Source organism: Musa acuminata, chromosome BXJ1-9 (assembly GCF_036884655.1).
Source record: "Musa acuminata AAA Group cultivar baxijiao chromosome BXJ1-9, Cavendish_Baxijiao_AAA, whole genome shotgun sequence".
Taxonomy (NCBI): domain Eukaryota; kingdom Viridiplantae; phylum Streptophyta; class Magnoliopsida; order Zingiberales; family Musaceae; genus Musa; species Musa acuminata.
In genome coordinates this window covers 2,894,580-2,922,302 of record NC_088335.1, presented here as the reverse complement: position 1 = coordinate 2,922,302, position 27,723 = coordinate 2,894,580, and the positions used below count along the sequence as shown (strand labels likewise).

At 42.5% G+C, this 27,723-nt stretch overlaps 5 protein-coding genes across 6 annotated transcripts; 3 read left to right on the top strand and 2 right to left on the bottom strand.

Moving 5' to 3' along the window:
* Nucleotides 1-296: 296 nt before the first annotated feature.
* LOC135592480 (uncharacterized) lies at nucleotides 297-7,777 on the top strand. The gene is made up of 8 exons (XM_065081957.1): nucleotides 297-1,632; nucleotides 1,748-2,073; nucleotides 2,158-2,342; nucleotides 2,417-2,587; nucleotides 3,807-4,007; nucleotides 4,606-4,857; nucleotides 4,934-5,428; nucleotides 7,381-7,777. The coding sequence occupies exons 1-7, from the start codon at nucleotides 467-469 to the stop codon at nucleotides 5,369-5,371; spliced, it is 2,739 nt and encodes a 912-aa protein (XP_064938029.1). The 5' UTR covers nucleotides 297-466; the 3' UTR covers nucleotides 5,372-5,428; nucleotides 7,381-7,777.
* A 203-nt stretch (nucleotides 7,778-7,980) lies between these two features.
* LOC135592481 (uncharacterized) lies at nucleotides 7,981-15,867 on the bottom strand. The gene is made up of 6 exons (XM_065081958.1): nucleotides 14,736-15,867; nucleotides 13,702-13,893; nucleotides 13,350-13,589; nucleotides 9,979-10,196; nucleotides 8,820-9,074; nucleotides 7,981-8,492 (listed from the first exon to the last, which is right to left on the bottom strand). Exons 1-6 carry the CDS (start codon nucleotides 15,154-15,156, stop codon nucleotides 8,235-8,237), a joined length of 1,584 nt encoding a protein of 527 aa, XP_064938030.1. The 5' UTR covers nucleotides 15,157-15,867; the 3' UTR covers nucleotides 7,981-8,234.
* A 196-nt stretch (nucleotides 15,868-16,063) lies between these two features.
* On the bottom strand, nucleotides 16,064-19,380 carry LOC103996934 (beta-1,4-xylosyltransferase IRX9). The gene is made up of 3 exons (XM_009418001.3): nucleotides 18,412-19,380; nucleotides 17,003-17,261; nucleotides 16,064-16,495 (listed from the first exon to the last, which is right to left on the bottom strand). The coding sequence occupies exons 1-3, from the start codon at nucleotides 19,104-19,106 to the stop codon at nucleotides 16,343-16,345; spliced, it is 1,107 nt and encodes a 368-aa protein (XP_009416276.2). The 5' UTR covers nucleotides 19,107-19,380; the 3' UTR covers nucleotides 16,064-16,342.
* A 2,133-nt stretch (nucleotides 19,381-21,513) lies between these two features.
* On the top strand, nucleotides 21,514-22,319 carry LOC103997263 (LOB domain-containing protein 1-like). Its single transcript, XM_009418431.3, has 2 exons — nucleotides 21,514-21,743; nucleotides 21,893-22,319. The coding sequence occupies exons 1-2, from the start codon at nucleotides 21,561-21,563 to the stop codon at nucleotides 22,244-22,246; spliced, it is 537 nt and encodes a 178-aa protein (XP_009416706.2). The 5' UTR covers nucleotides 21,514-21,560; the 3' UTR covers nucleotides 22,247-22,319.
* Nucleotides 22,320-23,429: 1,110 nt separating this feature from the next.
* On the top strand, nucleotides 23,430-26,907 carry LOC135581794 (PWWP domain-containing protein 5-like). 2 transcript variants are annotated; one of them, XM_065081953.1, is made up of 3 exons: nucleotides 23,430-23,551; nucleotides 23,642-26,466; nucleotides 26,569-26,907. In XM_065081953.1, the coding sequence occupies exon 2, from the start codon at nucleotides 23,738-23,740 to the stop codon at nucleotides 26,450-26,452; it is 2,715 nt and encodes a 904-aa protein (XP_064938025.1). In that variant the 5' UTR covers nucleotides 23,430-23,551; nucleotides 23,642-23,737; the 3' UTR covers nucleotides 26,453-26,466; nucleotides 26,569-26,907. The 2 variants fall into 2 exon arrangements, with proteins under 2 accessions (XP_064938025.1, XP_064938026.1); XM_065081954.1 differs by having other exon boundaries at nucleotides 23,445-23,551; nucleotides 23,663-26,466.
* Nucleotides 26,908-27,723: the final 816 nt, after the last annotated feature.

The following is a 27,723-nucleotide window of genomic DNA, read 5'->3' as shown; positions in this document are numbered from 1 at the left end:
TATATTTAGTCTAAATCTATAAAATTTATTTATCCTAAAATAAAAATAAAAATATATAAAATTGAGAAGACTAAAATAACGAAGACTAAAAACACATCGTGGTTTTATCCTATCAAAGAAATTACTTGGGATCAAATCTCACCTTCATAAGGAGTTTATGCATTTAATTTAAATCAGGCTCACGTTGCTTCGGGATCAAACCAGGTTGACACGATGGCTCGGGCCACGACGTGCTACAAAAGGAAATAGGGCGGGTTCGGAACGCGCCTTGAGTCACGACACAGGTAACGGAAGGGAGATGCGCCAGAGATTACAGGGGAGGCGTTCCACGAGTTAGTATACAAACCTAACTCGCCGGATCGGGTTTTGAAGCCTCCGATTCATCGTGCAGCTTTGTCTTCCTCGACCCTCGTCTTCCTTTCAAAACCCTAACCAAAAAACTCCCGCTATCCTCCTCAGCTCTGGGATGGCGGTGACGCCGGCGACAGGGGCGGCGGAGATATCGCCGGACCTGTACCCGAGCGAGGAGGATTTACCCTACGAGGAGGAGATCCTCCGCAACCCCTTCAGCCTGAAGCTTTGGTGGCGCTACCTTATCGCCCGATCCTCCGCACCATTCCGGCGACGCGCCGTGATCTATGAGCGCGCCCTCAAGGCCCTGCCGGGCAGCTACAAGCTGTGGCACGCCTACCTCCGCGAGCGCATCGACGCCGTCCGTGGCCGTCCCGTCTCCGACCCGGCCTTCGACTCCCTCAACAACACCTTCGAGCGCGCCCTTGTCACCATGCACAAGATGCCCCGCATCTGGCTCATGTACCTCGCTTCCCTTTCCGAACAGCGTCTCCTAACCCGCGGCCGCCGCACCTTCGATCGCACCCTACGCGCTCTTCCTGTCACCCAGCACGACCGCATCTGGGAGCCCTACCTCGCCCTCGTCTCTCTCCCCGGCGTCCCCGTCGAGACCTCTCTCCGCGTCTTCCGCCGCTACCTCCTCTTCGACCCGTCCCACATCGAGGACTTCATCAACTTCCTCATTGCCTCCCGGCGCTGGCAGGAGGCCGCCGAGCGGCTTGCAGGTGTGCTCAACGATGACAGCTTCCACTCCATCAAGGGCAAGACCCGACATCAGCTGTGGCTCGAGCTCTGCGACATTCTCACCCGCCACGCCACTGAGGTATCGGGCCTCAAGGTCGACGCCATCATACGTGGTGGCATCCGGCGGTACACCGATGAGGTCGGGCGCCTGTGGACGTCCCTTGCGGATTACTATGTTCGCAGGGGTTTGTACGAGAAGGCGAGGGACATCTTTGAGGAGGGCATTCAGACTGTGACTACGGTTAGGGACTTCAGTGTCATATTTGAGAGTTATGCGCAGTTTGAGCAGAGCGCCCTTGCTGCAAAGATCGAGACAGCCGAGGAGGAACAGGAGGAGGATGGGGAAGGAGAGGAGGATGGCAGGAGAGATGGTTTGTCAAAGCTTACTAAGAAATTCCTGGATGGCTTCTGGTTGAATGATGACGACGACACCGATCTCAGGATGGCAAGGTTTGAGAACCTTCTCTCCCGAAGGCCAGAGCTCCTTAACAGTGTGCTCCTACGGCAGAATCCTCACAATGTGGAGCAGTGGCACAGGTGTGTCATAGCTACAACACAGTTCTCTTATAAACTTTCTTTCTGTACTAGGTATTGCGAATGCATATGTATATAACTCATCCTTTTTCACATTTCTGATCTCATGATGATGCAGGCGAGTGAAAATTTTTGAGAATGACCCCGCAAAGCAGGTTTTCACCTATATAGAGGCAGTGAGAACAGTCGATCCCATGAAAGCAGTGGGTAAGCCCCACACACTTTGGATTGCCTTTGCACGGCTGTATGAGAGCCACAATGATCTTCAGAATTCCAGAGATATTTTTGAGAAGGCTGTGAATGTGAACTACAAGACTGTTGACCATCTAGCAACTGTTTGGTGTGAATATGCTGAAATGGAGTTGAGGCACAAGAACTTTGGAAGGGCACTTGAGCTGATGAGAAAGGCCACTGCAGAACCCTCAGTTGAAGTCAAGCGTAGAGGTATGAATTCGTTTAGAATTTTTATCTTTTAATCTCAAAAGAGAGGAATTATCTTGCTTGATTTTAACATGTCATTTTGTGCAGTTGCTGCTGATGGTAACGAGCCTGTACAAATGAGGCTGCACAAATCTTTGAGGCTTTGGAGCTTTTATGTTGATCTTGAGGAGAGCCTGGGGTCACTGGAATCAACTCGAGCTGTTTATGAGAGAATTCTTGATTTGAGAATAGCAACTCCCCAAATTATTCTAAATTATGCTTTCCTTCTCGAGGTAGGAATCTCAAAACACGTTCCTTTCTACCTTTGGTGGATGTATCTTAAATATTTTCATTTTGACTTCTATAGGAGAACAAATACTTTGAAGATGCATTTAAGGTTTATGAGAGAGGTGTGAAAATATTTAAGTATCCGCATGTTAAAGATATATGGGTTACGTACCTATCCAAGTTTGTCAAAAGATATGGAAAGACCAAGTTGGAACGTGCAAGAGAGCTTTTTGAGCATGCAGTTGAGCAGGTATTTGATAGTTAATGCGGATGTTTTGTTTTTTTGCCAGAGTTTCTCTGGATGAATGTTTGGAATTATTTTCCCCTGCCTGAGTGTCAACTGAGTGTGGTTAATTAACTTGCATTGCTAATCTTGTGTTATTCATTGCTTAAAAAGGGAAAAAAAGGAAAGAACTTGCAATGATTATCAATTCTTCAAATTTTTTATTCCTTATGAATATGATGTTGGACTCTGTCTTTTGGATAATTTATTGAACTCACTGTTTGTTCATTTATGTAATGTTTGTTTTTTCTCATGGAAAACAAACTCAAAAGTTCATAGCAAAACTCTTAAAATGGTATCTCCAACCAGTGATGACTCTGTCTTTTAGATAATTTATTGAACTCACTGTTTGTTCATTTATGTAATGTTTGTTTTTTTCTCATGGAAAACAAACCCAAAAGTTCATAGCAGAACTCTTAAAATGGTATCTCCAACCAGTGACGGATTAGCTAGTTTAATGTTGGTTGCGCTGAATAGAAAGTTTATTTTTGGAATAAATTTAAGGTATTATGCTAGTCAGAACTTTTACTGTTATCATACCATCGTTATGTACTCCAGCTTATACCTTTAAACTGTATTTGCTGACATTTGCACTTAAATCATTATCTTGAACTACATTTTCAATCTTTGTTTATTACCATCCGTTATCTCTTTTGATTGTTACCATCTGGCCTCCATTTTTTTGTTGTTTTGTTCTCATGAAAAAGGAGGTACAGATTGAGGATCCAAATAATGTAGTTCTCTCTGGCTTCATCCTTGACAAATGACAGCAAACATAACCTTCTTCGGTTTCTATGTGTTGATTTGCTGAAGTGTGATACTGTAGTTCTCTCTGGCTTCATCCTTGACAAAAGACAGCAAACATAACCTTCTTCGGTTTCTATGTGTTGATTTGCTGAAGTACGATACTGTACTCCATCTAAGGGATCTCTTATACACATTTTCTTTCATTTTGTGGATGGGGATTATGTAATGGGAAGAATATGATAACATTACTAATTTCTTATTGATGATGTTTTATGAAATCAGTTCTACTTGAATGAGTGTAAGTCTGTATGCTATTCGTATGTTTGGCCAGGCTGAAACTCGTTACGATATAGTGGAAATTACATACTTATGCGTTGTATAGTATGGGTACCATCAAAACATAGGCTTACTCATGAGTTTCTCTTTCACTTGTCATCAGGCACCCGCAAATGAGGTGAAGCCAATATATCTGCAGTATGCTAAACTGGAGGAAGAATATGGTCTTGCGAAGCGTGCAATGAAGGTCTATGATCAAGCAGTGAAGGCTGTCCCTGACAATGAAAAATTGAGCATGTATGAGATTTACATAGCTCGAGCAGCTGCAATTTTTGGTGTTCCCAAAACTAGAGAGATATACGAGGTTAGTCTTCTTCCTTTCTGCAGAAGCTCATGCAATTCATGAACATTAAGTTAGATTTACCTAAATATTAGCTCAGATGTTTTTAGTTGATTTCTCTCTTGCCTTGTCTCTTCCAGGAGCATAAGTAATCCATGCATGCAACTTGAGTCAGCTACATGTAAGCTTTTAGAGGTTGATAAAATGTAATGATAATCAAGTTTTTCATTCAGACTATCTAACCAATGATGGTCCATGATAGCGCTAAATTGAGTTAGTTGAGATTTATATAGCTGTGTTAGCTGAAATTTTTGGTGTTAAAAAAATGTGTGTGTGCATGTGTGCGTGCACTTACACAACTGATGAATAACTTCTCTGATTAATTTAGATTTTACTTACGCATAATCTTTCAAATATTAATATCTGCTTATAATGTTTCATGATAACATGCTTCTTTGTGGGACATTACGGCTTCTTGTTGTTGTATGCTTCTTTGTAATTTCATCATGTTTTTAATATCTTGGTCAAAATGCACCATTTTCATTTGTGTTACGGACTTATCCTACAACTGTAACTAGTTGTCTTTATTTGTCTAACTTAAAAACTGTTGCTGCTTTTTCAGCAAGCAATTGAATCAGGTCTGCCTGATAATGATGCAAAGAAAATGTGCTTGAAATATGCCGAACTTGAAAGAAATCTAGGAGAAATAGATCGTGCTCGTGCGATCTATGTATTTGCATCACAATTTGCAGATCCACGGTCTGATCCTGATTTCTGGAAAGTATGGAAAGATTTTGAGATTCAACATGGTAATGAAGATACCTTCAGGGAAATGCTTCGCATTGGCCGCAGTGTTTCTGCCAGTTATAGTCAGGTAACTATTATTTACTCTCACTTTTTGGGACTGGAGTGTAGTATCCCATCTTACACTGATTTTTGCCGCCATGCAGACACATTTCATTCTTCCTGAATACTTAATGCAAAAGGATCAGAAGCTAAATTTGGAAGAAGCAGTGGATACTCTAAAGCGTGCAGGCGTCCCTGAAGATGAAATGGCCACTCTAGAAAGGCAATTGGCTCCTGCAGCTGCCAATTCTCCTGTTAAGAATGGTGGCAGAATGGTAAACTTTGTCAGTGCTGGATCTGAGTCACAATCTGATGGTGGTATACGACTGACTGCAAACAATGAGGATATCGAGTTGCCAGAAGAGAGTGATTCGGAGGATGATAAAATTGAAATTGCCCAAAAGAATGTCCCTGCTTCTGTATTTGGGGACCTCGCAGAAATAGTTGCTAAGGATGAGGACAAGGGAGCTGATGCTGCAGATAATGGTGGCAGTAGTCTTCTAGGAGCACTTGAGAGAATAAAGAGGCAAAGGCGGCAATGATGTTACATCAGTAGGATTTTGCGAATCATGGAATTGAACTCCTGGAATGCTTGACACGTAAGTCACTGTAATGATTGTCATTAGCTGAACTTTAAGTTGCTCTTACAAAACTTCTTGATGCACCTTGAACTCTCAAGATAAGTCTCTGTAGCATTTCTTGTTGCTGATGGAGATAATGGCCCCTTAAGTTCAACAATAGGGGGTCTTCAAACCGGTTCCAACTGAATCGTAAAGGGCCAAATTGAACTGAACTGGAAAATCAATTCAGTTCGGTTAAGGTAAGGTAGTCTGAACCGGAACCAGTTCGAACCTACCTAACCGGATTGTTTCAAAATCGATTAATCCAGTTCAGTTAATCAGTTTTTAATTTCAATCAATTTTAAAAATAGATACTTTTCAAATGAACCAGTTCGGTTTGATGAATCGGTTCAGTTCAATTGAACTGAATTAGAATCTTGGTCCAATCAAATATAGAATCATCATGTCGCATTAACAAGGATTATGGTGAGGAAAAGAGGACAACATAGACAAGAATGCACATTTATGCTATGCCTTCAGGGTCTTTGAGCTGGATTGAATCGATTAAGGGATTAATGCAATGAACTTGGTCGGACCGATTTTAGCTGTAGTCCGAACTGGTTAACCGAATTGAAGAAATGTACCCTCTCAAATCGGAACTATTGATGAACTGGTTTGGACCAAACCGGTTCAGTTCGAGTTTGATTCGGATTTGGTTTGGTTTGAACACCGCTATTCAACGACGTCTCCGATGGTTCTTTCTTGCATGAAATTAACTTGATTTCTGCATGAGAACTGAAGATAAATGGTCTCTTGTATGTTTCCTCTGTTCATTATCATACACTTTAGCCTGTTATGGCTCACTGTAAACTGTTTGGCTTCTCGTTTTTATGCATAATTAACTTTGTTAATGTGCATATGTAATACTTGATGTGTTACTTACTTGATTTGTCCCTCAGTTGAATATCAAACTGAATGATGATCAGAATAATCAAATCTGTTCCTGTAGAACCTATTCTGCCTGGTGCTCGACATATATGTCGAAGTGTGCTTTTGCAGCTGTTTCCCTGCACTATAAATCCAGAAATCTAGTGTATATTTGAGGTATGTTTATTCTCCTGGGTGACTCGGGATAATGTTGAGGTAATCAAATTTTGAAATATAGGATGCTGATTGTAAGATGTGCTTCAAAAATGTATTTATAATGCGGTTTGAAACATAATGGTCAGTCAGTTGATAGTGTTACCTTAGGTTGTCTAATAAGTAGGTGAGTTTGGATAAGTTACCAAATATGTTTTTTAGAATTTAGAGAGCTTAAAGAGGGGATGAGCTACTAGAAAGATGGTTTATGTTGGGTTAGCTTGTATTAAGCCTAGTCATACCACTTTCTGGCTTAAATTAAACCGTTTAAAGATAAATAAATAAAAATATATATATATATATATATATATTTCTGGATTTTCTTATGTATCATGTTTTATTCAAGGTATATATGTCGCTGGGGGACATCTTGATTGTAGCAAGATTTTGGTATCTATATGGTAAGATTTGGAATTCATTTGTAGAATTTCTGGTTGTTAGGTATTCTGAAATCTTCTCTAACTTTTTATTTTGGAACAATTTTGTCTTTGGCTGACCTCGACTCCGGACTCGAGGTCGATACCGATCCTTCAAAGCTTGGTACAAGTCACTTTGTAAACTTAATGTGTTCATGTTGCAGACCTAATTTCTGTTTTTTTTTTAATGCAATAATTTATTGTATGTTGGGAAACCATTAATTTAGGTTCTTCCATTGCACATTTAATCTTTGTTGGACCTTGAAATCCCTTAGTAAGAGGTGATATTTTCTGTTCGACCCACCTCTGTTATCATTTGCTCATTTAGACAGTTCTGGTTTCCGGCATTGTCTCGAAAGCTCTTGGTGAATTCTTGAAATGTTTCTTGCATATTTATTGCTGATGTGCTTTTGTTCTTCTGTCTGCTGGCTGCAGGTGCTCTAATGTAGTGTCGGGAGGCTTACATGCAATCGGCTATATCTGCGACCATTTCTTCATAAGAGGCCTCGTTGGGAACATCCATCCCCAAAGATCATATCGGAACATATTTACTACTACATTGGAAGGGCACATGCTGATAATGTAATCAGCAAGATAGCGATGTACTCTGAGTGTTCTGTTGTAGATTGTATCATTGGTGTTTTATCTCATCTTCCTGTTCCCGTGAGTCTCTTCAAATAAGACCCTGGAAAAGTGCTATTAGATCTCGAAAACAACCCCGGCTTGTGTTGCTTTTGTTGACGATTGATGTTTCTGCTGGTTGTACTCCAACGTTAGTGGTACATATATTTCTGCTGGCTTATCAGTAACAAGATATAACATTTCTATTCAAGCAGGTGGTGACAATCTTGTCGATGGATAATATTTACGATAGGGTGTATGAGATTTGAAGCTCACTTGTGGCATTGGGTAAAATAATAGGTTAGGGGGTAATCTTCTATCAATTATACAATGATTTCGGTGACTTTGGTTATAAGCGTGCCTTTCACTTCTTGAATTACAATCCTTCTAAAGTCTCCTTTTGTGATGTAAAAGTATACAACGCAGAAGACTTTATCATTTAAGAAGCATTTCGTGAGATTGCAAACTGCCAACACATTCTTAAATCCACCACCGGCGGAAACATAAATTCCTCCGACGGTGGTGTGGTGATAGGACTGATGGCCGTATATTCCTTGGAGTCGTAAGAAGACGCTATTCCTACCACCCACAACTATAATTCCCTTCCCCCAACTTTAAAAAAAAAAGGGAATCCAAGGGAAAAAAGGGAAACAAATGAGAAGGATGTTCTACTCCTGTTCGGTACAATCATGTGAAGCTATGTCTTCCATATGTTGTTCGCTTGGTGATCGATCAACCTCCAATTTGGTCGAGAGAGGGCCTCGCGGATTTCCGAAGAGGGTGGAGAATATTTGCCTGTGGCAATCATCGCAAAAGCAGAAATAGGAGAAGTGTCCTTCGCCAAGCAACCTGTGCACTGTTGCTCCCGGGATCATCCGTCGAATGAATTTGGTCATGGATGGTGGCACCACATGGTCGTCCATCCCCTGTTCGACACAGATATATAGCATGACCACCATTTTACGTATGTGAATCGAAGAATGAACACTAAAATTGATACCGATATATGACTGAATGCAAAGCGAGTAAATTGTCAAAGGAATGATTTATATTTCATCAAACAACTCAGCAATCTCCTAGCAATCAAAGCTTTAAAAATGGCAGCATACTGACAGCATGTTGAGCAAAGAGTAAAGTGTGCAGAATATAAGTAGAATAGTGAACTAACAAAATGTAACATTCACAAGCTAATGATCGGTGTCTGCGTCTAATTCGTAAATGTAAAAAAAAAAAGAAGCCGGGAATGCACAGACCTGCCATACATGTATGGGGCCAAGAAAGCCTGCCTGCTCGTGTTCAACTCGACCGTAAAGTGACTTGAGCCACGGGAGAAGGCCTTTACCCTGATGCTGATTCTGCACTTGAAGATCAGCCAAACAGAAACCCCAGTTTGAAACTTGCAGCAGAGCTTCCTCCACAAATGGTTTTGCATCTCCTTGACGGACAGATTCACCAGCATCCTTTTCCCAGAATTCCCTAAAAACTGGCTCTTCCAATAATGATTTGTCCTAGATGCATAATAGCACCATTAGAAATTTCATTACCTTCCAGGGAAAGAAGCCTACGAATCCAGAAAGAACTTTCAGAACTATTAAAAGCAAGCAGTGGCTGTGAACAGATGATGCCGTATCAAGTGATGAGCAATTTATGACTCGATATAACATATCTCTGGTATTCAATTCCAACACACCTGCATTACACCTTATAAGTATGAAAAATCATAAAAGAATGCTTGACACTACAACCAGTTGTCTGTTTCCTGAATTTTCAAGAAAAAATAAATCAGCATCTCGCTCCCTGCAGTCAGCCTTATTCTTCCTTTTTTACCATCATTCCTTGTGCAGCTTTTCAAACGCCTTGATACAGTAAAAATGCTCTCAGTGATTTTGGGTGTAGAATATCTTGGGTGTAGCTTCATTGGTATTTGAATCAGTGGTACATGTTAAATTGTCCAGACCAACTTGAATTAGTTGGGATTGTTTGTATATGTTAGGCTTCTGCACAGATATGCTATTAACTAATCCATATAATATAGACTTTGTGGAATTACTCATTTCCTGTGATGTGGTGATACACAAAACTTCATTTCACACTAACCATGACTTTTCACTTTCTACAAACATAGAATTAAAGTTTGGGGAACAAAATCATGACAAACAATTACTGGCCGAGGTTTCTAAGATTCAACCAGAAAAATCTGTGGAAGTGGTCATATTGTCATGGCATTTGACGTCATAAAATCAGACCTTTCAAGTTAAAGTTTAGCAAATAAATAAAAACCTCTTTATGTATGACACATGATAATATGTGATGCATCGGAACTTTAAGCTACATAAATTCTACTAAATCTCAGAAAGATGATTTACTGGTGGCAAAAACTTTAAGCAAGGGTATAAAGAAAACTAGGCATACCTTCTTCCCCAAGGACAATGACAACCACTTCTCAGGCTGACCACATTCTCCGGACAGAAAGCTTCTACGGTAAAAGTATGGAAGAAGAGAGGGAAACCTCCGAGCCAAAACATACATCAATCTCCTTTTCATAGTCCACTCATCCCAGGTTTTATGAATCTCTTCTTTGTTCAGGCTGGAGTCATACGGATTGGACATTGGAGCAAACATGGCTGCACCTGAAAGCCCAATTGGGGGACAGATAAGGCGTAAAATAGAACCATCGAGATGAAGTAGATATTATATTATTTTTGGATAAGGAGGTTACCTCTCTCTTTGATATTTTCTATCAAACCAAAGGAAAATCTTACATTTATAAACCAAAGAAAATGTCCGCTGTAGCTTATAACAAAAAGTTAGTTCTCTAATAACAAAATTACAGATATTTCCAACACATCCAAATTCAATGATTAAACATGAGATTCTGGATTGATGTGACGATACATTAATAAAGCTTCTGGATACAATTACCATGACCATGCGGACCCTTATAACTTGTCTTAGATTTCTTGAACCAAATTCTTGTTTGGTTCTTCTACTAACGACGGAATCGCTCTTAAGAATTATGCCTTGCGTTTTGCAGTGTTTAATTAACTAATCTGTCTACTAAATCTAGACAAGAAATATACTAACACAATCCCATATTTCTTCAATGCCACCAAAAACTTCCAGAACATGAAATAAGCTAATGACTGGGGCTAACCACCAAAAGATGTGTTAAGAAAACAGTTCATCTAGGTGCTTTCTGCCGGTTCATATTCTGATAGACATAGTATTGTGAAAGGAAAAGGACAGACATTTATTCATTCAACAGAAATCCCATAATTAACCATCAGAGAAGGATTTCTAATCCAAGAAATCCATACTTTATTTTACACATTGTGACAGATAATTGTGCTTTGCACAAGTAAATGTACAATGTATATATTAATAACATTGTTTGTGGATCACTAAAACAAGTAAATTTTTTAGTTATTTCATATGAAATGAATCCTGGTACAAACACATAAGTCAAAAAGAGAAAAACTCAATAACACTCTTTCTGGGAGTCAATCATAACTCATCATGTCTAATCTTACCTCTCCTTGTTTCACAAAAGCATACATAGATGTATTTTGATTTGTTCTGTTCTCTGTCTTGCTTCTCCTGGGCTTCATTTAGCACACATCATATCCTAATATCATGCACCCAAAAGTCATATTTGATTAATGTTCTCAAATTCTGTATATCTGCCTACACTATTAGTTGATCTTTTAGATCCCATTACATAGTTTCCTGTTAAGTTCAGTGGTCTCAATAAGACAGTTCATTTCGTCTTCAATCATTCAGACATGCAACAAAGACTGAGCGGCCTTGTTATTACTGCTATTGTCCCAATCCAAGAATCACAATTATTTCAAGATTTTCTTATACCAAATGTTGGGAAAGAAATGGTCCTACCATTGTAATCGGACATGTTCTCACAATTTGCGGAAAAGATAAACAGAAGCTAAGAACCATGCTTCTTCCAACACTTGCTGCTATTAAAAGTCCCACCATTATAACTAGATCTCACCTAAGATGTTTTTCTGAGGCAAAAATCTTACAAAAGATTTTACGAAAAGTGGATATATGACAGAACAATTGTTCCTAATCGAATAAGTTCTGTGAAATTCCCAAATATTCCCAAGATCTTGAGCTTTACACATGTTAGGAAAAGAGTCGACACTAAGAGGGAGGGGTGAATTAGTGCAGCGGAAAACTTTCGTCGGTTCAAAAAACCTTCGTACGATAAAAACTGATTTCGACGAAAACCATTTCGGAGAGAGGTTAACTTAAAAGCGTTTTAGTAAAGATAGTTTGAAAGCGTACGGAAGATGCGTAGTGGATGTAAAGCAAGTTAAGAGGTTTGCAGTAAAGTAAATTGTTCAAATATAGAAATGCAAACCAGAGAAGAACACGCCGATTTTATAGTGGTTCGGTCGTCGTGACCTACATCCACTCCACCGATTCCTCTTCCGTCGAGGCCACCGACATCCACTATCGATCTTCCTTTATAGGCAAAGATCAACCTCCTTCTTACAGCTCTTTCTCCTTTTACCGGGTTTAGGAGATAACCCTTACACCCCCACTCACTCCTCTCTCAAACTATTCTAACACTTAGAACTTTGAGAGGAGTTTCACACAAGATTACAGCAGAGTTTCTTTCCTTTTTACTCTCAATACTTGTGTATATTAACCATGGATGAGAGGGGTATTTATAGGCCTCAAGTTGATTCAAACTTGGAGCCTAAAAACATCTCATCTCAGGTTTCCTGGGTTCGGGCCGTACCACCGCCAGTGTCAGTCTGACACTGACACTGCGCTGGCGGTACCACCGCTTGGGAGGCTGTGCTGGGCGATACCACCGCCTGACACAGTCTCAGAGACTGTGCCATGACGGTGCCACCTCTTGGGTCACTGTTTGGGCCTTTTATTGGGCCCAATACAGTCCTTACATGGGCCCAACTGGCCCCTAATTGGGTTGGCCCAAATCCATTTCCAATTACGTGCTAACTACGAAATCTAAGGCATACTTAAACTAAACAAGTCCCTAGGTCTTGGTTTCTTCCGGCAAACTTCCGACGATCTCCCGACAATGTTCCAACGGACTTCCGACAAGCTCCTAGACTTCACGACGATCTTCTTGGCGAGTTCCGACGAGCTTCTTCCGGTAAGCACCTGGACTTCTCGGCTGGTTCCTGCAGAACTTCTGACGAACGTTTGGACTTCCGACGAACTCTCGAACTCCCAACGAAATCGTGTCCTTAACTCCGGGACTTCATTTTGCTTCATGACCCAAGATTAAGAACTCTCCATGGGCACACCTGGCAATCTACTAGGCATCCACCTAAGTTGGTGCTAAGTCGATACTAGGTAAGAAAGTAACTTACCTAAAACAGGGTTGTTGGTTGCTGGAATTCAGAGAGAAATCATCTAAAATTCTTATAGAATATAGACTGAGGAGTCTTGAAGAAGAGGGAACAACAAGCTGTAGTTTAGGGATAAGGATCGTTGTTCATTTCAGACACAAAAGGAACCGATAGCTTAACTAAAAGCCTGTATTATTTGCTCTAGTTGCAGAAAACTAGTGCTCTGCACTAAAAGGATAAACCATGGTAAACCACATGGAGGCTTGTACATCTTATGTTAGCATATCATAAACAAGGTCAGAAACTTCAGATATTCCTTTGAAAAATAATCACAAAAGTCACATTTTATGAAAGTAACTGACTGCTCCTACGAACTTCCGTGTCTACAGATGTGATAGGGTAATGTAATAACTGTGCAACTACTATACAAACAAAACACACCTGCTAGTCTGTCAGGAATATAATGAACAGCTGCCCATGCATGCATGGCACCACCTGAATAACCCACTACCCAAAACTTGTCAGTAACACCAAGAGCATTCGCTAAATGGAGCATATCCATAGCTGATGAGTTGAGATTCCGAACGGGATGAGGATCACTTTCACCAAAACCTGGAAGATCATAAGTGATCAACCGAACACCAAATTCCTCTAAAAGAGATTCTTTAATGCCAGGTATTCCTATATAAGAAAGTATAGAATGACAAGTCAGTCTAGAAAATTGAAAAGCAAGGCATGCATAAGAGCTAATTACATTATATGAATAACATGATAAAGGAGGAAGAAATTGTACCTGCCAAACGAGAAGAAAGAAACGCATGTGGAGCAATCATGAAAAATCTAGCTCTTTCAGCCAAAACTCCTTTCTCTTGATATGCCATATATCGACCATCTAGAAGTTGGATACGACTAGCACTTGGGGGACTTACATACAGTTTCTTTGGCGCTTCAACAGAAGTCTCGTTTCCATTGTTTACCCTTAGTACTGCAAAGGATTTCTAACCACAGTCGGAAGAAAAAACAAAAAGCAAGATAACATGATGTCTAAAGCCAAAAAGCTATAAAACTACAGGATATTAAATGGATTGAATGGAATCCACATGCATATCCTTTTTTCTCTCATGATGCAAAACTAGACAGATAAAATGCATCATTAAAGATGTTATCAGCAGCAGCAATGGAGTGAGAGTTATACTAATTAGCATTAGTCTAAGAAATGAAGGCAATTGCAAAGTTTTTCTTGCATTTGAAACAGAAAAGAACCAGATTATACTTGAAAAAAGGAATTAAAATACATTTGGACGAGCATGAGATCCCTAGAGTTTGTACCCACATTCTTTTCCACATATGATTGCCACATTGCGATCTTCATCAAAGGGAAAAAAAGAGGTACAGCTAAACACAAAAAGGTCGTCCAATGTCAAATACCACAGGAAAAGGGGTGGAATCATCCTCGTGGAATCATCCAATGTTTATGATCAAATACACTTCTAAACTACCACTATCTACAATTATCTTTGCGCAGAAGTGGAATCACCCAATGTTTATGATCAAATACACTTCTAAACTACCACTATCTACAATTATCTTTGTGCAGAAGTGGAATCACCCAATGTTTATGATCATTTACACTTGTAAACTACCACTATCTACAATGATTTTTGCGCAGAGGTTGTTATTGGACGAAGAATTTTTTCTTCTAACACAAGTAATTGTTAGTAGAATGCATGAAGTTTCCTGATCTGAATCTCGAAACCTTTTAGATCCTTGTAAAAGCTAAACCAAGTCTCATCAGAAAGCAAACAAGATGATGTGCTAAGTGTTTACCAAGAAGCGCGAGGAGAAAGACAGTGATGACGATGGGCCAAGCGTGCACCGGATCCCGATCCTCGGGCAGGTACTCGTTCATGAACTCGAGTCGCCGCAACACCGCATCCCAATGCCCCCTGACCTTCTTGCCGACGTAGGTCTCCCCCACTCTCTCCAGACTCTGCTGCGCTACATCCCAAAACCCGCGGCCGAGGTCCCGTAGCATCTCCCCCGTGGCCACCACGAACCCCGTCACCTGCTCCTTCAAGCTCTCCTCCGGTCCCGCCCCGTCCTCGTACACGCGGAAATACCCCTTGCCGAGAACCCTCCCGCCCGTGTCCCCCGCGTCCCGCTCCTCCTCCTCGGCCACCGCGGCGTCGGCGGAGTACGTGATCCCGGTGTCCCCGACCAGGCTGGCCAGCTCCTCCTGCCACGTCATCCCCTCCGCCACCACCCCAAACGTTCCTTACTCGTGGGGATTAGACAGAGAGTGGAAGTTTAGCGTGTTCAAGAAGCTCGATCGCGGTGCAGCGGATGGACGGATGAGATTTCACGGGGAGCATCACAGCGCCACGGGTTGTTGCGGCGACGGAGGACGACGACCGGCATTAATATGGGGACGGAACCCTTTTCCTTGCGATCTCCCGTCGTTGTCCTTTCGTTTGATGCCACCGCTTCGGCTTCGGCGTGGAAAGAAGGCGAAGGGAGAGGAGGGGGCGAAGATGCGAGAGACGCCACTTGTGGGAAGCGATCGGACGGTGGCGACGCGTGCTACGGTCAGATATCGACGGTAGATATCGGTCCACGTCGGATTGCGTTCGAGTGCCACCCATTACGCTTTAGTCACGTGCCTGAGACGCCGGGGCCCACCGAGGCAGCAGCAGGTGGGACCCCTCGAGGATCCGGTGCGTCGCGGAGACGGTCGAGCGTTGTCACCGGGGTATGTGTCCCGTCACGAGACGTCTCTCGACTGAAGGCCGGTGTTGGCGGTGGGGGCGAGGGGCGGTCAGGGGGAAGGCTGCGGGGAACAAGAGATGGGATTTTGGGCGGTGGAGGCGCGTCGAGAACAGAGCCGCCAATGTCCTTTCGACAGAACACCACACAGCGTTTTTCCACCGATCACGATGGTGCCAGCTGCCCTTCACGTCTTTTTTGTCCAAAGGTCGGGTGAACAAGAGAACCAAGACCAGGTGTGGACACCACCATGGCATCTCTGACAAGGTTACGTACCTGCATGAGAGAGATATCCTGTAAAGAATGTCCCTTTCAATCACATATATATATCTATGTAATGTCCCACAGAATAAATGCTTATACTGTTAATTCCATCTCAGACCATTAAAGTATGACATCAATGCAGAACAATCCTTTGTATCGTTGAAGTCCCACCTCTTAATTATTGTGTCGCTACATGACAGAAATATGGTAGCCAATCTCTCTCAACTTAAGCCACCAACCACGTGAAAGAATACCAACAAGTAATGATGATTACTATTGCTTGGGATGTGCCCAATTGGGTCTTCCCCAAACGAAAGGAAATAAAAATCATAACTAACAAGACCATCTTCTTCTTCTTCTTCTTCTTCTCTCATTTACACAACCTTTTTTTTGGTTGATTTCCTGAGTTAACTTTTAGCTTGGCTTCGATCGTGGAAGGGCAGAGGAATTGCTCTTGGAGTGTAGAGGTGCCACACCATGATCCTAGAGCAGTCGGCAGGAAGACACTTCAACTTGGTCTCATCTTCCAGGATGACTTCATGCACAAACTTGATTGAATCCTGAAATTACACATCACAATGTTTTAGAGATAAAAAGTCAGTAGTAGGTGAGAGCAACTTTCTTGAGTTGACTGGTCACCATCCGCTGGGACAAAATCATGTTACTAGTCCTGATAGAAGGTCCCCTGTGCTACACTTTGTCCTTCATCAGTGAAGGGAGAACGAGTTGGTAAACATCTTCCAAGGCTAATAATTGAGAAGGTTGCTATCGATTAGGTGATTGATAGAGGTTGGGAGTTCTATTGAAGTCCTTGTAGTTACAAAGATATTGCTTCCAGAGACAGCTGGAAAGAACCTTATGTGAAAGAGATGGAACTGATGCATGCAAGAATAAACATGGTCTTACTAGTCAACGACAAAGTTCCTGAGAGACTAAAGCAGGAAAGAGATTGTCTAGTAATGATGTTATGCATTTGCTTGAACTGCAGACCAAGGCAGAATTTGCGGTTTCATCTTATAAATAATGAAGCAGAAAATTTACTTGAAGCTCTTGAATTAAATGCTAACCTGCGAGGTATCAGGCAATGAAGTAGGGCGACCCCAGCGCTCAGGATCCCAGAGTATGGAGCTATTGAATGCAAACCCAGAGATATTAATCTTTGGAGGTTTAGGGTTCATGTCTGTGCCAGTCGGCAACAGCCTTTTGTCATTGCTCGAGTCCTTCAAGATCCACCCTTCAACCCTTGATGCACGACAAACTGGGCCGTCCACAACCACTCTTTTCCTGTTTGTCGACACCATTGCCACCGGCCATGTCCCGAAAGCCCTGGAATTTTGATTTGAGAGGTATTAGTGCTTCAGAAGGCAACAGCTCTAAATTCTCTCATTGTTTGGCATTTTTGGGACCAATTCAGTGAGTTTCTCTGAGATGAATCGGTAGAGTTGGATTTCTGAGTCCGATTGCATGGTTTGAAGGACAAATCAGACAAGAAATGAATTCAGAGATGAAAAAGAAGAGGGAAGACATTCAGACCTTTTTTTATCACTCCAATGCCCTCCCTTGAAATTAAAAGCATAATTTTCTTGGAATTGGAATTCATGGAAGTTTGTCACCATGCATTTGCATGAAATGAGTTCCTAAAAGGACAGATTCCCATGAGACCCAGCTTGCATCCATTTAGTCAAAGGAGTTGAACGACGGCCGCCATCGATGTTGCCGACACGAGAAGAATGTGCAATGAGGCAGCATGTGCAAGACACGGATTAGGGAAGAAAAACTAGTGAGATTGGCTGGAAAATACCTTAGAAGGTTTTGGTTTCATACGAAGGAAGGCAACTTCTGCAATGCAAGTTCTGTTCTTTTGCTGTCAATTGATTACAGAATGGTATTCTAAGATCAGAGTTGAATGTAATCAACATTTCTTTATTATTCTTCAATGCTTATCCTTTACATAGCTATTTCTTGAACTCTAATTATGCTCGGAATTATGCTCGACGTTAATTCAGGAAAAAACATGGAGTGAAGATATGGAAAGAAGTGTGAGAGAACATCAGAATTGATGAACTAAACATCTTTAGGCTATGAGATGGATTACTGGAAACTAATGGATCGAATCCTCCTTAAAGACGAAACAAGGGAAGAAAATTGAGAGAAGAACATCAAACATGCGGTCAATTCTCCTCGTTCCTCTCCCCAAGAAGAAGTATTTAACCCAAATGATGCAAGAGAAGGGTGAGATTTGGGCTCAAGTGTCAAGAACGAAGCATGCCCATTCTTCTGCTTCTTAGGAGAAATTAGAAGATCGGAGCTTTTCATTGAATGAATGATTCAAGTTGCGGAGGAATTGATACTGATTCCATCTTTTAGTTCCTATTCCTATTGAGTTATGAGCGATTTCTGGTGCCGCTAATTAGTTCATACTGGGCAAATAAATGAGGAGAGGAAACAGAGCAGAAAAAGGGAAGAATGGTCATACTCGATCTCTCTAATCTCCTCGAAGAATCGGAGATCGTAGGCATTGGATGCGCCGGCGAAATGGACGATCCCGGTGAGGCGGTGGTACTCGACGTGGCTGAGGGCGACGTTCCGCTGGTGGTCGGCCTCCGCCGCCGGGTCGGTAAAGTTCTCCTTGAAGGTGAGGTGCCTGTAGATGACGCCGGTGGTCCGCAGCATCGCGGCGGTGGCGGGGGCTTCGGCATAGGCTTGGACGACGATCCACAGCAGCGGCGGCGGGACCAGGCGCAGCGTGTGCGCCAGCCGCAGCAACAACGCGCCCTGGAACCGGTCGTCGGCCCGGGTCGTCGTCACGATGATCAGCAGACGCCGAGACGGCGGCTGCGCCTCCACGGACCCCTCCGCAGACGGCGGCGGGTCGTCGCTGTCATCGCCGGGCGCGGGCGCCACAGCGGCAACCGCGGCAGATCTGGGGATCTCGATCAGGCTCCTGTTGACGGCCTCACCGTCAGGCTCGACGACCTGTTCCACGGGAGCGGCTGGGTGGAAGCTGATACCGGTGACGGGCTGGCGATCGGCGCGGCGGTGGGAGAAGAGGGTAGCGGTGCTGTGCGGCGCAAAGCCGGTGAAGAATCCCATCACGAAGCATAGCGCGAAGTGCACCAGCGCCTTCTTCCGTAGCTGAATCCTCTTCTTTGATCGATCCATCGATCCCATTTCGCTCGTCAATGCCGCCAAGGCGTATCCGAGAGATAGAGAGAGACAGAGACAGAGGGGGTGGGGGGGGCGGTTTGGTGGTTAAGTGGGAGGGGTGGAAAGCGGGTTAAAAAGGGCGGGAGGGGAAACGGCAGTAAAGTGAAAGGGAAGTGTGAGAATAATTGAAGGCGTGTGCGTGTCGATGCGATCGTCTCCGTTGCCGATCAACTCATCTCTTGGAGGCAAGGCAGGAGAAGGAAGACGAAGGAGGAAGGACCGATTTGATGATGGTTACTGTGTGCTAATAATGATGAGTCAATGCGTGCTCGCAGGAGAGGAAGGGGAGGGATGGTGATGCTTCAAAAGTCGTGCACACGAGAAGTGATATGGTCGCCGACTCCGTGTTTCTTAGTGGCAAATGTGCACACAGAGACGCCAGACAAGTTGGGGATGGGGATGCGTTGACCACAATTTGGAGATTTATTAGGGCCGGCGTTGGCTGATCATTTGCACGTTAGTCTCTTAAGCTATGACTTAAACGCATTGAGGCCCAGTCATTTTCACTGCGGTCTATGGGTCTTCGTCGCTGGATTACGTCCAATTCCAGCAAATTTTTAGGTGATGGTGAATCGAGGTAAACTCAATCGGATGGCGTTGACTTACTGTGAGTCTATGGAATTCACCTCTTCGAAGCTGACACCACTGACTTTGACTCTCTTTGACCGTTTGATTCCACCCCACATTTGTAGATCGACGTGATCATATGCGGTACTTGCATCGATCGATCGACCGTCGTCTCTGACTCCAAAGTTGTTTCTACCACCCGTTCGCCGGACACCACACGGTCGCCTGACACCTTCTACGTTTGCATCCTTCGATCATACACCATGCTATCCTTCCAATGTGACATCCAACAGTTTTGTTGACTCTAAAGATGTGATCAATAATCAAATACTAGTGTCAAAAAATCAATGCAAAAGTCACGGTTGGATGGCTTCACATTAAAAAGCAAATCCGGAATTGAATCAATTTCTTAGTTGAAATATCTTTTTCTCTTATTCTTTTGACTTTTCTAATCCTTCTAGATTTATTAGAGAAAAATCTAAAAATACATAATATTTTTTATGCTTATTTATCATCAAAATATAGAGATGTATTAGATATCTATCGAATAATAAAATATTTCTCACTAATGATTTCTAAGACTAACTTGACTCTTTCATTCAAAAAAGTTTTCGATATTTAAATTGTTTGTTCTTCGTTAATATACTCGCTATCTTAACACATCTATTGAATTCAAAAAAAAATATATTAGATCAGATCTAGTGGTCCATCGTTCGATCTACGATGAATATTTTTTTCCTCCTTAATTTGCTTAAAAAATAATAATTTTTCTTTAAAAAAGTAAATGACAAAAAAATAAGATTCGAATCAAGATCTTATAATAATTTTTTAATAAATGAATCTAATATACTACCACCGTATCGATCTTTTAAGTAGAATAAATTGAACTTGAGAATGGCAATCCACGTGAAACATGTTTAAAATGTCGTCTTATGATCACCAATCTCATGACATTGCACGTCTTTCTTGCTCATTGCTTGTCCGATAGCGTCCCTCTAAACCTCTCTTGATGTGCCCGTGAGACATGGACAACCCAGGAATCAAAACTCATGTGCTCATCATATTGATATTGATGATCATATATGTATATATTTATTTGTAACTATAATTAAATGTTTCTTGCAACACATGTTTGCCGATAATGATTGCCATACTGTCACACACTACATTAAAAATCGATGTCGAGAAGGATTGTCGACGTGATCTTTTTGACGCTCTAAATTAGTAATAAAAGAAAAATAAATAATTTTAATAATAATAATAATAATTGAGTTCGATTACCGTGACCTAAAGGGTTTTTATAATCGATTAAATTAAAAATATTTTATAATATTTTATATTAGGCAAGTGTGCATGTGGTTCAATCGTTGATCCAACTATGTTTCCACATATGGAGACGAGACATGATTGAGATGAATATTTTTTTTAATCTTTGGTTCTCGTATGTTTATAATTTTATATTATTAGATATTTTAAGACTATAGTCATTTATATGCCTAAAAATTTTTAATATTTATTTTGTCAAAGTTGAAAGTACTATACTGACATTTCTAAAATTTGAGAATATATATATATATATATATATATATATATATATATATATATATATATATATATATATATATATATATATATATATATATATATATAATCTCAAATTACGGCATACGCACATATCAAAACGTTGCTGGCCGACGTATACATATATAGCTCGAAGCGTTCTGTTCCGGGCGACATAACTTACAGCCGACCTCTATATATATCGATCCGCGTTCACAGTAGCTCCCATCTCGTGCTCAGGTAATCCATATCATACTCTCCTTCCCCGAGTCCCCGCTGTGTCTCGTTCCTATGGGCTCAGCTATTCCTCCTCCTGCCGCAGGCGTCGTCGGCCCTTGCGCCGCCTGCAAGGTCCTCCGCCGTCGATGCACCGACAAATGCATGCTGGCGCCCTACTTCCCTCCCACCGATCTGCGAACCTTCACGAACGCGCATCGAGTTTTCGGCGCCGGTAACATTACCAAGCTCTTGCAGGTTAACACATCAACCTCGAGGTTTACGGTGCACCGGTTGCATCTCTGTCGTGAATATATCGTCGATAACCATGACGCTATGGTGTTCGAATTAATGCCCCCCAACTGTACACGCTCCTCTGACTTAGACACGGATCGTCGCATCGACAGGAAATCCCGCAGTGGCAGAGGCAGGACGCGGCGAGCAGCATGGCTTACGAGGCGAATGCCCGGATGAGGGACCCGGTGTACGGGTGCACCGGCGTCGTATTCCAGCTCCAGAATCAGGTGAGCGAACTCCAAGCTCAGCTGGCCCGGGCGCAGGCGGCGGTCGCCAACCTGCACGCCGAGAACGCGAACCTCACGGCGCTGATCTGCGAGCGAATGTCCCAAGCCCTGCAAGAGACCACCGCGGTGACCGTCGACGGCATCGCGCCCGCTCCTTACGTCTTCCAGAACGATTCCTTCTTCCTCGACGGGAGCAGCGTTCCGGGCTACACTCGGGAGCCACCTCTTCGGACATGAGCTGCCATGGCACATCTCAGCCGCAAACAAACGATGAACGACACGCTGTATCGAGAAACTCATATCGACTTGATTCCTGTACTTCATTCGGAAGCATAATTTGGGCTAATATTTGTTAGAATCGAACATCAACTTATAATTTAAATTTGATTAAACATTGAGTTTTAGCTTTAGAAATGAAAGATAGAACAAGTGGTTGTGTCTGCACTGTTCATCAAGCAATCCGATGAGCTGTAGCGTGAAGTAGAACACCATGGCTTGTACGACCGTTCTTCATCCGCTGTTTCTGTTGGGTTACGACTACAAGCCGGTAACGTGGAAATTGCCTGTGCTTGAATCAATCATGCATGGCCGCTGGCCAAGTGGAAACACGGTTTCACGGATGCAATGCATGGCGGACGTCCTCGTGGGATAAGGACGAGAAGGTCTTTGCAGAGGAATCTTTTGCATAATATTTATCTTTTTATTGCGTCATATTCTAGTTTTTCTATAATCATATGACACAAATAATATTTATTTTTATCATAACTTAATACATATCTTTTGATTAAAAAATAAAAATTCTCAATCATCGACCGTCAAGTTAGCAATCATTGATTCTCCGTTGAGCTCTAATGAGTCCGATCGATCAACGTTTTATATCTGACTATCAATATTTTCTCTATCATTTATATACATAAAAAATATCAATCTTACAACAAATCGAGTAATTTATAGAGAAGGAAGTTGTCAAGATTTTGACAAATGCGCAATTGATTCCACATGTCCAATTTGGCGAGAACATCAACTTAGAGCATTGTTTGATCTCGATAACTTTAATATTGCAACAATTGATTTCATGATTAATTTGTGACGTTAAGTAATTAATTGATTAAGAATCCAAGTCATTCTTTGGTTTTTTTATTATCGATTGATTAATCATCTTAAATCGTGTCCGTCCAATCTCATGGATTTGCGATCATTGGGTCCGCCAATGTGATCGGATTCCACGGCCGTATCCGAACTTGCACGTGCAATCGAACCAAACCACTTCCGCCCACCGATTCGGTTCGGTTTGGCGGCGGGGGCGGCGGCCGCTGAGGATCGTACTCGAACTCAGGTGACGTCCACTGCGAGTGACGACACCGACTGCAACAGCCCCGACCCACCGATTTACCCACCACGAGCAACCAAAGGCCAATACGGTAACTTCACATGAGGTGACCTGACTTCCTCGACCATATGCTCGTCTGCCCTCGAGAGTCTTCTCCCCTCAACGCAGTTCGACTCCCTCCTTCGATTGGAACCGGCGACATCAAAACGGAGGTAAAGATTTAACGTTCCTACTTAATTCCTTTTTAGTGAGCCCTTCCGTTCTCTGATCGATCGGGATTTATGCTCGCCTCTTTCCCTCAGATCGATCTGTGACAATTTTAGGGCTTACGCTTCTGCTAGTTTGAGTCGATGGGGCACTCGAGTTTCTTCTAGGGTTTTTGTTCTTTTACCGTCCACATGGAATCGAGTCCCTCGGCGAAGAAGACAGGAGGCGGCAGCCTCGATCTCAACTCCGTCGCCAGCGAACAGCCGGAAACCCTCGCCAGTCCCGTGGATTTAGGTTCGGGCGCGTTGGAAGTCGGAGCGAGGGATGATGCATCCGCTGTTGGGCGTCGTAACGTCGTCGGAGAACAAGCGGAGGAAGTTGGTGTAGAACAGGATGGTGTCGAGAAGAAAGATAGTATGGCCGGTGAAGAAGTGGTCCAAGCTGCTGGAGGAGAGCGCGGAAATGGATATTCTGGCGCCGTCGATGTTGGCGATGTGAAGGATGTGGTCGAGGCCACTGATGCTAAGGACACAGAAGATAGAGGAGAGGGTGCTGAAGCTGAGGCCGGTGAGGTGAATGTCGCTGTCGAAGTTAAACCTTGGTATGAAGACGCCGATGTGGTTGATGAGAAGGCGACGATCGAAGGGGATACTGTTAGTCAAGAGATGGCTTCCAATGTTGGTAGGGAGGCTGGTGGTGGTGAAGATCAAGATGTGAAGGTCGGTGAACAAGAATCGACAGCTAGGAGGAAGAGGGGAAGGCCCCGGAAGTTGGTAAACAAAGGAGACTCTGTTAGTCAAGATGTTGGTAGGAAAGCTGGTACCGATACTCTCAGCAGTGAAGAACAAGTATTGTCGGCAAAGCGAATGAGGGGAAGGCCACGTCGTGCTGTCACTGCATGTATTGATGAAGCTTATCGTCACTATCACTTTCAGGAAGAGAAGAAGGATCCATTTGCTGCTTCTAATTTGGTGTGGGGTAAGGTGAGGAGCCATCCCTGGTGGCCCGGCCAGATTTTTGATCCTTTGGATGCGTCCGAAATGGCATCCAACATTCAGAAGAAGGATCATCATCTGGTTGCATATTTTGGAGATAGAACATTTGCTTGGTGCGATGACTCGAGGTTGAAGCCTTTCCAGACACACTTCTCACAGATGGAGAAACAGAGCAGTATGGATGCATTTGTAAGCGCCATCAGTGATGCGCTCGAAGAGGTGTCACGGCGTATTGAGTTGGGAATGACATGCCATTGTTTTATGGATGAAACTTACGCTAGGGTCAGCGACCAAAAGGTTGAAAATGCTGGTATACGGAAAGAAACATGTATCTCTGCCATTGACAAGTCTTGGATCGTAAGCTCCTTTGATACTGTTGGACTCCTCGACCGCATCCAAACATTAGCACGGTTCCCATATGGAACAGTTGATAGGTTGGAGCTTGCGATAACCAAGTCCCTGTTGAAGGCCTTTTATCACTCAAAGGGATATCCCGAACTACCTGTATTCGTTTATGGTGAAGGACTAGGGGACAACGTCGAAGGTTCACCAACTAAGAGAAGAACATCTGGTAAAGATGTTGCTGATCCCTCAACTCCAACTTTGTCAGATACTGCTTCCAGAAAGGGGAAGTCAAGAGTTAGAGGGAGTTCATTCAGAAAAGACAAACATATAGTTGAGCATGGTAGAAAAAAGAAGAGCTTGTCTGAATTGATGGAAAAGAGTAGCGAACATCATGATGCAGATGGTGAAAAAAGTGGATCCGGAGGAAATGCATCTTCTCTTTCATCTCACAAAGAACTTGAGGTTGCTGATTCTGATGGTGTTGAATCCGGGAAGAGCAAGAAAAAAAAGCTTGACTCTTTAGGGGATTTGACAACTATGTCGCAGATTTCCAGGTCCAAAAAGCAGCCTAAGTTTGGAGAATGTATGCGTCGAGTGGCAGGACAGATGTCAGGGCCACCCCCCATGCTTAAATTGAGTGGTAAATCAGTAACAAAACCCCCAACCATACTGAGCCATAGAAAAGGTGGCATTCCAAGGGACTATTCCTCCCCAGGTGAGATGCTTTCACAGCTCTGCTTAGTTGCGAGGGATCCGTTGGGGGGGTATGATACCCTGTCTTCAACAGTGAGTTTCTTCACTGATTTTCGAAATGGGACCATTCCCAGTATTTCAATGGATGAAAAACATAAAGGGACAGTTGCAGGTAAAAGGGATAGGAGAAAATCCACAAGTTTCACGGCAGCCTTTTCGGAAAAATTGGACTATATGCAGGATTCGTATTGGTCAGACATTATTGTAAGTGATGAAGAAAATTTAGTGTCAAGTGGGCAGAAAAGCGAACGAGAATCTCAGAGCAAGCGGCAAAAAGATCAGCATCCTGAAGATGAATCAGCACTTTTACTTACCTTGAGTTCCCTGCCAGATACCAAACAGCATTTACAGGATGATTCCACGAATACTAATAATGTGAAAGAAATGCAAGATGCAAGGACCACTGGAAAGAGTTCACTGGTTTGTTCCTCAAATCCTAATAGCATGCAGGAAGTGGAATGTGAAGGACCCACTAGCAATTTGCAAAATGATATTGATGAATGCATGCCGACTGCACTGGTTTTGACCTTTAGTGAGGCATCTTCTATTCCCGCTGAAGCTGATCTCATTAAGTTATTTGGGCGATATGGGCCCCTTGTGGAGGCAGAAACCGAGGTTACAAAGTCAAAAAATCATGCTAAAATTGTCTTCAAGAGGCGCAGTGATGCAGAAGTTGCTTTAAGCAATGCTGGAAAATACAGTATCTTTGGGCACACCCTTGTGAGCTACAGACTTAGGGTTTTGGAGGTAGAACCAAAAGCTTCTCTGAGTAGCACGCCACTCAGCGAGCAAGATGCCTTGCCTGTCGCCTGATGCAAATGTTTCAGGTGCGAATATGACATCCTGTACCTATTCTGCATCGTCATTTAAATGTTATGCTTTAAGTAAGGTGTTTATCTAACTATTTTCATTTCTTTTTTTAATCATAGATAATAATGGAGCTATTCAGAGAACATGAATGTTGAAGTGAACACATTATTAAAATGAGCTGCTGACTTGGGTGACCAGTTTTTTTTTAATATTGTTTAGTTTGTTGAGGGGTCACAATATCCTTGTTCTGTGGAATTTATATGGTTTAGAGGACAAACGCAATGATGATAAGAGCCAATTGTTGATCATGTATATAGCCATCTTTAAAGTTCTGAAGTGACATTTTCTTCTCTAAGCTTGTTTGGTTTGTGTTATTTTCTGTTGCTGAAAATGAACGGAACAAAGTTATAATGTAAAACACAGAGCTACTATAACTGTGACTTGGAGTTGGTCTTTTATTTTTTGTTCTGATAGTGAATATTGCTTCGACTCCATGCTTCTTGTTGTCACCAAAAAGTGGACAGCCTCTTGAAGAAGTTTTCTTATGCTGATTCATAAATTAAGGTCGATGATTATGCATCTACGGATTATATGTGACCTGCATATTTGTTGTTCTATCTTCGACCTTCTGTTACGGTGGGTGACCAAGAATTCTTGTATTTGTTGTTTCTGTACTGTTAGGCATTCAAATTATCTTATTGCATTGATAATTTCTCAAGGTACTAAATCGCTTAGCTTAGCTTAATTTTCCTTTTGATCTTGTGGTTCTTGGGTCATTTGCATGGTTTGTTGGGCATTATATAGGTTTTTCCAGGTGATTATTGCCAAATGAAAATATCTCATCTTCATATTATGGCGTGGTCTAATTACATTTTCTTTTGGCTGCAAACTATTTTTTTACATTGCTTACATTGCCTGCGTCAGTCTGTAGTAGTAGCAGTAGTGTTCATGCATTGGACTGTATGAATGGTTGGTGACTTTTTCACCTGCTGCATGATAGCTTTGCTCCACACGACACTATATGTTGGCTTTTCCATATTGACTTGCAAGTTCTGTTCGTGCTTTTCCAAATAGTTGTAGAACAATGAGCGAATGGTCATAGAACGATGTGTTCAGTATTGGCTGCTTGTTTTGTTCCCGAGCTTTATATCTGCATCAGTTTTTGATCTCCCTGATCGTAGTAGCTACATTTGAAGGCTGCACTTTGATCACTGGGAGCCTGCATGGAGGCTCGATCTACCGCAGGCCTTTGACCCTGTTCTAATTTGTAATCT